Below are 12,976 nucleotides of genomic sequence, written 5' to 3' on the forward strand. Positions count from 1 at the left end.
GGGCTCATAGAGGCTCACAGAGACTGAACCAACAACCAGGGAGCCTATATGGGACTGACATAGGCACTCTGCATATGTTACAGTTGTGCAACTTGGTCTTCTTGTGGAAATCCTAAGAGTGAGGGCTGGTTTTGACTCTGGTATCTGCTCTTGGGACCTATTCCTCCTACCAGAAGGCTCCAGCCTTAATAGAAGAGGAGGTGGCTAGTCTCACCCCAACATGATATAGCATGGATGGATGGCATCCATGGGAGGCCTACCAATATAAGAAAAGAAACAGAGGAGGAGGGGAGGAAGAAGTGGCGGGAGAGGAGGGAGGGGAAACTTTGGTTGAGATGTAAAAAAAAAATTAACACATTATATATACAGCTCTCTTTCAACATAATGTACGAGACCACAGGTTAATTCTTTCCCCTTTGCACACTGATTATACTTTCATTTCAGACAATTTAGAAATTACTTACAGTGACAACAGAAAAAAGAATAAATGACAGGCAGTTGAAGTCTATCAATCAAACCAAACATATAAATTTAATAAATGGCATGTACATTTCAGTCAATATCTCTGTGACAGTAAAAAATGTCTATAAAATAATTTCCTCCATTAAAAGGTGAAGAGGGTTACATTATCCCACAAGGATGCAAAATGCTGAATCCCTAACCTCTGGGGATCCTATTTGGAAACAGAGTCCCTGCAGATGTAATAAGTTAAGATGACATCATGGAGTAGGGTGGAGCTCCTAATCTCCTACCAGCATGAACTTTTGAAGGCTATGTGGACACCAGTCCCTCCCACTACACACCTGCAGACAGAACCTTCTCACGTAAGGACAAGAGCAGCTTCTGCACCTCCAAGTCAGAGCCCAAGGAGAACATGTGTTCCTGGATTTAGACATGTGTTTCCACTTATACTGCTCTGATATATACACATCCTCAAAGGGTGATAAATATTAGCAAATCTTCTAAGAGCCAAAGTCCTATAGGCCAGTGTGGGCTGTGTTTTAATTTGGCTTTTAATGTGTCTGGATCATAGGAGTCTAAAAGTTATGCCCATCTCCCTGTGAGATAAAGAAGAGCAATAAGGTAGGATGCCCACCCCCCCACCATCCCTACTCTCACCTTTCCCCACCTCCCCCCCCCCACACCATCCCTTTGTGCCCCAGAGAGCTCCTATCTATACTAGTGCTGCCAGCAAGAGGCAGATCCATGAATGCAGCCCCTAGGCTTCTCTGGTTCTGCCCCTTCTAGCCAGCCTGCCACGGATCTCTACTGAGAAACTGAGCATAATCTGCATTCCTATGGCTACAACAAGGGAATCAATAGTTTATAAAGGTTCTTCTGTGGAATCCCAAAGCAGGGGTTGAAAACCAATGACCTGGTCCATACTATTTGCCCGTACATCACCATTAGGTTTTTAAAATTTAACACATGCACCCTTTCCATGCATTTGTGTATATATGTGCATGTGTGTTCATGTGCATGGGTATACATGTGTATGCATATGGGACCCAAAGTACAACCTCCGCTGTCATCCCCATATACCTCCCTTGAGACAGGGTCTCTCACTGGCTTGGAGTTAATCAATGAGGCTATACTGGCTGGCCCCAGGGATCTGTGTAGCTCTACTTCCCAGGATCTGGCATGACAATAGTCCACCATCACAGTTGGCTTTTTCACTTGGGTTCTGGGAATCAACTCTGCTCCTCAGGGTCACCTTACTGATTGAGCCATTACCCTCCCCCCGCCCCAAACTTGAACTCCTCTCCAGTATTGCTTAACCTCACCAACAGCACCAGCTTCCCCTGCCATGGCTGCCTCTCCAGACATGCTTTCTGAATCAGGCACAAGGGTATGAGTGCAACAAAAACAAGGAGAGAAGGGAAGAAAACTGTGGGCCCTGGTCTATCTTCTCAAAAGGAAAGGCATCCTCCCATATGAAAGATGTTCTGAGAAAGAGAACTCAGATTTGTCAGTCAACATTCCTAACTTATCATCTTTTCAACCGAGCCTGACTGTTTGCCCTTGCTATGTATATGACTGGCCCAGCTGGCCTCACTGAAGGTCAGAACATTCAGGGGACAGCAGGGACAGAATGGGCATGGTGGCTGATCATAAGCAAGCAGTCTCTAAAGACACCTTGCACTGGTTACAGTCCCCACCCCACGTTCTGTTCACCAGAACAATGGACGGCCTTTCTGAACACCCATCCACCTCTAGGCCAGACATGGCTTGAGTGGGAGGAATTGGCCATGCCAAAGCAAATGGAAAGGACAGGTCCATATTGATCTGGGTATGACGAATCAGCCCACCATTGTTGTTGGAGCTGTGGACACAGGGCTATTTCCCATATATCCCCAAGCCAGACAAGACTAAAACATTACTCACCTTTTGAAAAAAGTCTTCCCCACTTCTGCCTTTTCCTTCAGCTGCAGCTGTAAATAAATTTAAAAAAAGTGCACATTTAAAATGCTTTCTTCATTTCAATGTATATATTCAAACCCCAAGTAGCAGGGCTTTGAACACAAAGATAAAAACAGTGCCACACTGGCCTCATCTGGGATTGAAATTAATGAAGCAGGAGATATAAAATCTCACCAATTACACAGCTTTGGATTAAGTGAAGTCCCACAAGTATCTGACTCCACACTGAGATGAAAGTGGCCCTACCCTTCCACAGTAACAAAACTGCAAGAATGAACCCAGTGATCAAAGCCATGGTCTGTGCTCCCCATACTTTCCATCTATAATGGACCCCAGGCATCTGGGCACATCTGACATGGGCCACTTCTGAGCTGGTTAAGTTTTATGCTCATGTAAACTGCAGTTTCCAGGGACAAAAATGCTATGCCTATATTGGATATTTAGTTACAACTAACTGAATGCAGAGAATTGGAAAGGTGCAGTTATCTTTAATTCTATTAATTCACTGACCATGTCTATGTCTGACCTAACATCTTTGTCATCTGATTGTTGGTGTGACATCATCAACCCCAACCAAAGAATGTCCTCAGATAGCATCTGATACTGTAATAGTGACTCCCCATTTTGATGAAACCCAGCTACCAATATTTCCACCAATACACCAAAAAGTGCCTTAATAACAGCTGATTTGTTCTGTAACTAAAAAAAAAATCTTCATGAAAGCATTTCATTGTTTCCTTGGGGCAACCTAAATGCATATTCCCAGGCTTGAGAATTCCCAGGCATGTTCAGCTTGAGAATAAATATACTCTCTTTGAGGTGAAGGTTGTGTTTTATGTCAACAGTTTAAGTGACTAAATGCTAGAGTTGGTCTCTCCTACTGCTTTAATCCCCTCCTCCATTCACTCACACAAGGGAAAATAGAGCAACAAACAAATAAGCAATGAGAGCAGAGGTCAAAGTCAACAGCAAACTTCATTGTGAAATGAAGTCCGTGAGATGACGGCTGTGAGATGAAGGCAGCCTACAAACAGGAAGCCCGAGTCCCCATCTGTGTCCTGAGGCATCCTGAGACCTGTACACAGTTTAATTAGCTTGTGGTGGTGAGTAGGCAAGGGACAAAGTCAATAATAGCACATGGTTGTCATAGTCTCAAGCTGAATCTTTCCAATGGAGATGCAAGGAAGGAGGAGTAGTGGACTAGACAGGCAAAGACCAGAAACAAGAGCACCAGCTAAACATTAATGTCCAGAAGATATAGTGACACCTGTTTGTGTAGCCTGTTTGTGTGTGTGTGTGTGTGTGTGTGTGTGTGTGTGTGTATCCACTTGACCATACATGAACATGTGTAATATGCATATGGATATGTGTGTACAAGTATTAGTATTTGTATTTGAGGGTATGTGTGTGTATATATATATATATGTACATGTATGTACAGTATGTACATATGCACCTGTATGTATGTGTTTATGGTTATGTGAAAGGACATGTGTGTTTGAATGTACATGCCCACAGAACTTGTTAAAATGACTAAAGATGCAAGAAGTGGAATGGGTCTATCCCTAAAGAATGACACTTGTCATTAAGTTTTTGACAAGCACCTACTGTGAATCTGACAGATGGAAGTAACAACTGATAAAATTTAAACTTTTTTTCATCTACTCAAATTTCACAACCACTTATGTGTTAAGTGCTTATTTTTACCAACATACTCCTATCAAAACAACAAAACATAAAACATGCTTCTAGGATTCCCAAAGACAATTAATAAATGAAAATATGAGCGAAAAAGAAATAGTAATACTCTAATGTGTGGTATGGTTGAAATACTAGAATAAAGATGCCCATGTCCTACTCGCTAGACCCTGGGACTATGTGGTTTTCAGTAGCAAGAGGGAGATGTAGAGATAAGCAATCTGAGACACAAAGAATGCCCTGAGTTATCTGAACAGGCCAAAGTCACCACATCCTTGCAATAACAAATCAGGAGGGTTCCGAATATAACCTGACAGCAAAGGAGATGGGGAGAAAACAAATGCAGAGATCAGAAAAGAGAAAGGTTTGTAAGAGGAGATGGGAGCCACAAGAGAAAGAATACATGTGGCTTCCAGAATTGGAAGTTAAAAAAAGGCAGGATTCCTATAGCCGTTGGGAGTGATGAGCGGGGCTGCTCACACCTTAACTTTAGCCCAGAGAGATCCACTGCAGACTCCTAACCTCAGAACTGTAAGATGACGAATGTAAACTGTCCTGAGCCACTAGAAAGGCAGCATTTGTCACATCAGCAATAGACAACTAATCCTTGAAGCCAAAGCTTTCTACTCCCTACTACCAGTTCCACACAGTCAAAGCCAAGTTAGCAGAAACTACCTCAGAGAAAGCCTCTGTGCTTTAAGGAGCAAACTGTCTCACTTGTAGGAAGGTCAATAATAAAGCACTAAAAGAATTCTAAACAACTGGTCGACCACAGCTGGAGGGTCTAAAGGGCTTCCTCCAGCAGGATAAAGTAGTCATCCAAACCTAAGGACATAAACCAAACAGCAAGTGTCTTGGAGACATTGCAGCCAAGGAGCTCTTGAACAAAGTCCTTGCTTGAGGTTAAAAATAGTTGAAAAGGGATGTGTTTATTGGTACCTTCATGGAAATAAAGTAGCAAATACATCAAGATTTGAATGAAAATTTAGTGACAGTCAAGAGTTCCTGTATAGAAGGAATATTTAGCATCTCAGATATTTTCAAATTCCATTAAAAAACAAACAACAACAACAACAAAAAAAAAAAAACCATTGAATGTATGGATGAACTTCACCTCAAGATTCCACAAGTGTCAACTCCCTGATGAAAAAGCCTCTCTACTATATATGTTCCCTTTACTCTACTCAGGACAATGCTGTGGAATAATCCTTCTATATATTGTGAAAATGTGTTGTTCTCATTATTAATAAAAAGCTGATTGGCTGATAGCTAGGTGGGATTTTCCAGGTAGAATGAATACTGAGAAGAGGAAGGGCAGAGTCTAAGGAATCATGAGCCAGAAGCAGAAGCAGGAGGACATATAGAAAATGAGGTATAAGTCATGAGCTACATGGTAGAACTTAAATGTGAAATACGGGTTAATTTAAGTTGTGAGAGCTAATTAGTAATAAGCCTGAGCTATTGTCCAAGCATTTATAATTGACATTAAGTCTCTACTGGTTTATTTTGGAGCTAGTGGTCCCAGCGAAAACTCTGCTTACAGAACAAGCTCACCATGTCAGAACCTCAGAGCACATTCAAAGAACAACTGGGAAATTTCTGTAATTAGAACCAAAATGCAATCAACTATTCTGGAACTGGGGAGGACACTAAAATTTAACCAGAAACTCACATTGTTAGCATGCTTGGGGTATGAAGAGAAACAGTAGACTGGGGAGCCACAAACAGATGTTCACTGGCATCTAAAATCACTGCCCTTTTTGACTCTGAAAGCTCATATGGAGAACCCCCACCCCAGTCTATAAGGCCACAAACAGATGAGTGAACTGCAGGTACTACCAAACCCTAGCTATATCAGCTTTTCCCTGCATAAAGTTTAACCTATAAACTAAACACAGTAAGAGATCAATAATTAACAGGTAATCAGAAAATGAACAATTACAAACTATACTATGGTTAAATTACTGTAGCAAATATGATCCATCAATACCTTATGAATGCACTCAAGCCTCTTGTGATGATGGGAAGTATCACAACATCTGTGTGAGGTGACAAAGCCAGGTGAATGTTGTGGGCCTTGTCACAAGTATTAAGATATTGCTTAAGGATCCTCACAGGACGTAGGCTCTGGGGAACCGTGAGTCTACCTGATAACTAAGAAGGTGGTCACAAATTCGAAGGTACTGCATATAGCATAGATACAACAGTAAAAAGGATTATTCATATCCAAATAAGGATCATGCCACTCAGACAACTGTACAAGAAAATACAGAAGAGCATGGCTTTTCTTAAATTTTGATGGATGTGTTTCCTAAATTCCTATAGTCAAGGCAAAGCACCCTCGTTGGATTCTGGGTTGTATCACTGTCTCAGATGCCACCTTGGACTCATCTATGTCTGATACTTTTTAAGTATCTGTACTTCAGCCTGAGGTTACTGGGTCACATTGGGGACTTTCACTAACTCTCAGAAACAAAACTGTCAAGGCCATAGACATCAAGAGAAAATATGCCCTGACTTCTGGTCTCTCAAACATGAATCCTTCAGAGTCCAAACCAGAGAGTATGAAAACCCCAAGTTTCTCCTGAGAAGTTACACTTGGAGGGGAGAGGGGTAAAATCAACATGGAATATTTTTTTCAATGTAAACTCAGACATTTAACATGCTGATTCCATAGACCCTGGGAAGAAGAGATGGTTACTCTCAGTCCACAAATATCTGGGTCTTGTGCCAAGAAAAAGGAACAGCCAAGTCCCGACCCTTATTCAGCTTACACCACTGACCATGTATGAGCCAAAGCCACCCAACCAGTGAGACAAAACCAGAATCACAACTCAGCTCTAGCAACAACCTTCCCAAAGACCTCTGCATACCCCCAGTGCTATCCAGATTAAACTTTACATGAGTCTGATTATTTCTCTTCTTGTAAGAGAAGCTAAGTCCTTCTGTTCTCTCCCCACAGGGGAGCAGGACAGCTACTGCTAGCATTGATGAGGAAATAGGAAAACTTTGGGAGGACCACCAGAGAGCTTGGTTCCAAGGGAAAAATAAGAAACACAATACTATCTTGACCCAAAGCATTTCATTATGTTTGAACAAGAAGATGTTGCCTATGAAATAAGCTGACCTATGTTCTCTGCTGTGGGGTTGCTCAACCACTGAAGTCTTGTTATATTCTGTGGGGAAACCACTCTCCCTTGGGTCTGCAGTCTTATACACTGAGACTTCTGTGTCCCTTTCCTCCACAATAACACAGAAAGGGCATCATAATTTAATGTTGTATTTTTTTAAAATCACCCTTTACTATCATTCTGGCATGATGTTCCCAGTTGGATTTTTAAAACCTTGGCTTTTTCCTGGCCAACGAAAGCAGCTGTCTTTCTTCCCCTCTTCCTGACATAGCTCTGGGAATAAATTCCGCCAATACTACTGAAATATGGCTGGCTGAACGTTCAGGCAATGAGTTTCATGTTTATTATAATTTCGCCAAGGCTCTGCCATGTTTTATTTCATATTTTTTGCCTCACAAGAAATATGGGATGGCAAAGTCCCTGCCAATAAAAGCGGCAGAAGTTGAAACAGGTGTAAACTATTACCAGAACTGCCCCCCAACCTCAGAGTGCTCCTTGGTAATTACTGAATTAAATGGGGTGGGGTCTTGTTTTAAAGTCTTCCTGGAGCTTAAGGAAACTTCTGTTTAAATATCCTTTTTCTTTCCAACTGCTTTTCTTTCATAGCATTTGGTGCTTCATGAACCTAAGTTTAAAAATGCAGGAATTTTAGATTTAAGACATAATATGAAGTCTTTCAACTTTACCCTAGGACAAACAAAATGAGACCCAATAAAAGTTTAAATTAAAAACAATAATTGTGGTCCAACAAGATGGCTCAGTGGGTAAAAAGTGCTAGACACCATGCTTGATCCCTGGGGCCCAGGCACAAGGTAGAAGGAGAGAAAGGACACACACGAGTTGTCCTTTAACTTCTACAATCATACTATGGCATGCACCACAAAAACATACACACAAAAATATAAATGTAGTAAAATATTTTTAAATGATTGTAAAATGATTTCTCAAATATATGCACCCCCTTTCCCAAACTTTCAAATGTGTGTGGGAAATGTATGTACAAGTATGTTTTCGAGTATTGGCGAATGCATGCCACACCATGTATACAGAGGTCAGAGGACAACCTTGGGTGCCTGTCACCTTGCTTGAGATAAGGTCTTTGTGATGTTTTGCCACCGAGTCTAGCACATTAACCGGTCTGAGAGTTTCTATAAATTCGCTGTCTCCCATGTTGGAGCATTAAGATTAGAGATGCATGCTACCATACCCTGGTTTGCACAGATTCCAAGAATTTGAACTTGGGTCCTCACAATACGCAGCAAAGCACTTTACCTACTGGACAATTCCCTAGCCCTGGCTTTAAATCCATTGCATTAATTTTTGTTGTTCGCTTTTCTTTGCTTTGGACACAACCTACTATAGCATACATGCAACTAAGCTGCCTTCTGGTTGCTAAGGAGACAAACTGTTGCAATTCAAGAAGCATGATTCTTGCCTGAGGTGTTTATAAGACATCTACCTATAACATCACTTTAACTTAGGTACTAAAAAAGTAGTGCCATACACTATATTTTATATACTAACTATTTCCAGAAAACTTCCCTGGGACCTGGCCAGCTCTACTCAGAGGGGAATGAGGAGAAAATGTAGCAAGGCTTTGGTGTCTACCTGCATTTGGAGAACCATGCTATCTTGGTAAGTCACACCTAGCACTGTGGACTCTGAGTAAAGTAGACATGAAACCTGTCAAATGTTTTCCAAAGAGTAATTTTGTATTTGATTTCCAATCTTAGTAATAAAAAGTACCACTTGTTCACTGTGTAACTCACCACAGCCAGCAGAGTCTTGCAGACATCTCTTACAAAGCTTCCTAACTGAGTCTCAGAGCTTGCTGCAAATATCTCAAACCTACTTATGCTGAAGGAAATATTATGTAGGCTTACTGAAACAGCACAAAAGAAAGAAGAACAACAAAACATTTTTTCTATTAACAGAGGCTGGGTGAAGAGTAGTTATCTTTTTATCTTTCTCTAAAACACTGGCTTACTTCTACAGCTAAGTTTCTATGACCCTGGGCTGGAAAGATGGCAAATAAGCACAAGCTCTTGTAGAAGACCTGTGCTCAGTTCACAGCATCCACACTGGATAGCACACATCACCCAACGACTCTAACTCTCATGGCTCTGACACCCTCTGCTGGGCTTGCATATATGCACATAGCCACATACATATACACACATGAACACATAATTTAAAATAGTAAGAGTAACAAATACAATGAATTGGGCTGCCTTAACATAAAAGAGAAAGCACAGGGTACAGACTCAGCTTGAGTCCATCCTGCAGAGTCTCTCAGCCTTCCCTTCCTCTGTTCCTTTGTGTTGGCCACTGATCTCCAGGAACACTTTATGACAGGGACCCCCAAGGCCCACACCAGTCTGAGACTCGGGTAGTTTTCACCCTCCTCGTCCTCTATTAAGAACTCTCTTACTCTTAGTCCTGTAGCAGTAGTCTGCTTGCAGGAGCCCCTCCTTCAATTCCATTCACTGGGGATTCCACTTTTTAGTGTAAACCACGGCCTCCCAGCTTTTTCCCACTGGAAATCTCAGCCTTATCTAATAGCCCATCACCATTCTTTAGTGTTAACCGAGGAACCATGAATATATTCTACCAGGGACACTCCTCCCCCTCCCCCCAGCCACTACATTTCCCTAGGATCCAGAGTGGGCAAAAACAACCAAAGAATAAAATATCCACCCAACAAAGACCAGCCCAGAAACCTATACCACGACAAACCTCAAACATCGTAACTCTAGATGCATGGATCCTAGTACAAAAACACAAGAAGCACTACACCTTAAATCACATACTGACCCACACACAGCGATAGCTGGTGACTTTAATAACCCACTATGTCCAATACACAGGTCATTGAGAAAAAGGCTAAACATAAAAATGTTGAAGTTATATCAAATGGACCTAGGAGACATCTACAGAGCATTCCACCCAAAAGAATATACTTTCTTTGGAGTCCTTTCATAGAAATTTTCTCCAAAATTAATCACATACTGTGACACAAAGCAAATCTCAGTAGATACAAGAAAATTGAAATAATACCCTGTATCCCATCTGACTACCATGGATTAAAGCTGGATATAAAAAGCAAATAAAGAGCAGAAAGTATACAAACTCATGGAAACTGAACAACTCACTACCAAATAAAAATGAGTAAAGACATAAACCAGGAACTAAAATCTTTTTAGAATCGAATGGAAATAAAAACACAGCATCCTCAAACCTATGGGACACAATGAAGGCAGGTCTAAGAGCTAAGTTCATAGCACTGAGTGCCTTCATCAAAAACTAGAGAGATCTCATATTAGTAACTTAGTGGTACACCTGAAAGGTCTAGAACAAGAAAAAAATGACACACAAAAAGATAGTAATACTAATAATAGTAGTAGTAGTAATATCAAACTCAGGGCTGTAATCAATGAAATAGAAACAAAAATAATGCAAAGAATCAATGAAGAGTTGATTCTTTGAGAATAGCATCAAGATCGACAACTCCTTAACCACATTAACTAAAAGTAGACAGAAGGTGCAAATTGGATTGGAAACCCCCAAATATAGCATGCTATTTCCAAGGTTTATTGGTTACCACAACCTTCTGGTAAGGCCATATCTCTCAAGAGAACACATACTTATGCCATTGAACATGGAGAAGTCAAGTTGGTGTCTAACCAGAAGCTTTACCACTACTGACTTGTGTTCATGGTACTGGAGATTATTCTGCTCACTATGTGAGAAGAAAGGTAAATACCAACCCAGCCACAAAATCTGTGACCTACAAATGACTGGCCTGCAAGATATACTAGTACAACTGTGGCACAGATGTTCCCAGTGTCACCAACCGGTTCTTGATGGTACTTAATGCCCACTCCATGAGATGGAACCCATAGCTGACACTGCTAAAATGGCCAAGAACATTAGACTAAAGAGGCCATTCGCCTACTGGAAAACCTACTATTCTGCTAGAAGAATATACCAATAAAATGACTCCTGAGGTCATATTGTTCTACCTGTAGATTGGTACCTTATTCAACCCACATCAGAAAAGATTCTAACAGTGGATGGAAATTAACAGAGATGCACAAATGAACACTGTACAGAGAATATGAGACTTAGAAGCACTTAGCCCTAATTGGGTGTTTTCATCAAACCCCCTCCTCTCAAGGCTCAAGGAGCTATGCAGAAAAGGAAGTAGAAAAGTGTAATACCAAGAGGTGATGGGTGATTCCAAGGGAACAGTATCACAACAGGAGAGATACACATATTAACTCACAGATACTGTGGCATCACGCACAAAGTCTGCACAGGAAGACATGGGCTCCCACCCCTAACCAAGAAGCTATCTCCAACTGGCATCCACTTACAAAGGAAAAATTCAGTTTCCTCCCATGAAATTTCACTGGGTATGCAAACCACACTTTGGAGAAGACCATGCCCAAGAATAGCGGGCTAACACAAAATGAACTCAGTGGTTTTCTTGAGGTCTTTTTGTTTCATTTTTTTTGTTTTGGCTTTTTTTTCCATTAGTCTTTTGCTTGTTTAATTTTTGTTTTTGGTGTGTGTGTGTGTGTGTCTGTGCATGTGTCTGTGTCTGTGCCTGTGCCTGTGTGTGTGTGTGTGTGTGTGTGTGTGTGTGTGTGTGTGTGTGTGTTTAGAGAGAGACAAAGAAAAAGAACCTAAAGTCAGGTGGTTAGCTATGTGAGGAGAATCTGAGAAGAAATGAGGTATGGAAAATATGATCAAAATATATTGTATAATCTTTTTAAATAAAAGGAAATCACAGAATGGTGCTGTTCTTATATAAGAAAGTGCACAAGTACATACATGGCACAAATATAAACATACACTTGAATTTCTGTGTATATGCATGTTAGTAAGCACCACCCAAAACACAGCTTTTATCTGAGAGGCAGAAACACGGGGTACTTCTGTGTATCACTTAGAAAACCATTTAAATAGTGCATTCTATTTTTCTGTTGGGAATAAATCGTTTTCAAATTTGCCTTCCTATTGAAGAATGAAACAAGTTCCTAGCATTTCTGGTTTGTAACAGTATAATTTCTGCATAGAAAACATGAGACAGAGACTAGTTGAGAAAGCAGGATAGATAACACTGTATCAGAGGAGTTCAGTGGATACACCACTGCATTGTACCAGACTTGGATCCCAGACTGGCTAGTGCTTTCTGGACAGAAACACTGACAGTTGCTCAGATCTCAGAGGACAAAGGTTTTATACGGCCCTGATGAAAAGCATGCATACCCTCACCAGGCCAGTTTTGTGGGGAAAATAGTAAAACAGACAGTCCTACGCATAAAACTGATATGCCTGGAACACATTTGTTTCTAATTTGAAACAAGTTGCCTGGCACTATTGTCCTGTACTGCAAACCAGAAAAAAATATATACTTCATCCCATTAAACAACCATCCACATAAACTCTTAAATGGTTTCATAGCTGTAGGTTGGGCCAGACATTAAAGATATGATCATCAGTGCTACATACTTTATTCAAGCTGCTCTGATTCGTCCTGCTATCGCCAACAAGACCAACAAGGCCTATTCTTCCCTCTTCAAAATGTCCCCAGGAGGTTAAGACAGCTATGGCCTGGGTTTCACACTGTTGATTCTCCAACTATTTGGAAATGTTTCTTATTTTAGCCCTGTACAGCCTGGGGCCCTGTTTGCCACTTGAATCTTTCTAGTCCTTGTTGG

At 41.0% G+C, this 12,976-nt stretch overlaps 1 protein-coding gene across 3 annotated transcripts in view; it reads right to left on the reverse strand.

The window, feature by feature from the left end:
- Bicc1 (BicC family RNA binding protein 1) overlaps nucleotides 1-12,976 on the reverse strand; it is a 201,392-nt gene that overhangs the window by 125,518 nt on the left and 62,898 nt on the right. For all 3 annotated transcript variants that reach the window (XM_051186877.1, XM_051186878.1, XM_051186879.1), the window contains exon 2: nucleotides 2,386-2,432. In XM_051186877.1, coding sequence (XP_051042834.1) covers nucleotides 2,386-2,432 — 47 coding nt within the window. The remainder of the gene's footprint in view (nucleotides 1-2,385; nucleotides 2,433-12,976) is intronic.

Source organism: Phodopus roborovskii, unplaced genomic scaffold (genome assembly GCF_943737965.1).
Source record: "Phodopus roborovskii unplaced genomic scaffold, PHOROB, whole genome shotgun sequence".
In the NCBI taxonomy this organism is placed as follows: domain Eukaryota; kingdom Metazoa; phylum Chordata; class Mammalia; order Rodentia; family Cricetidae; genus Phodopus; species Phodopus roborovskii.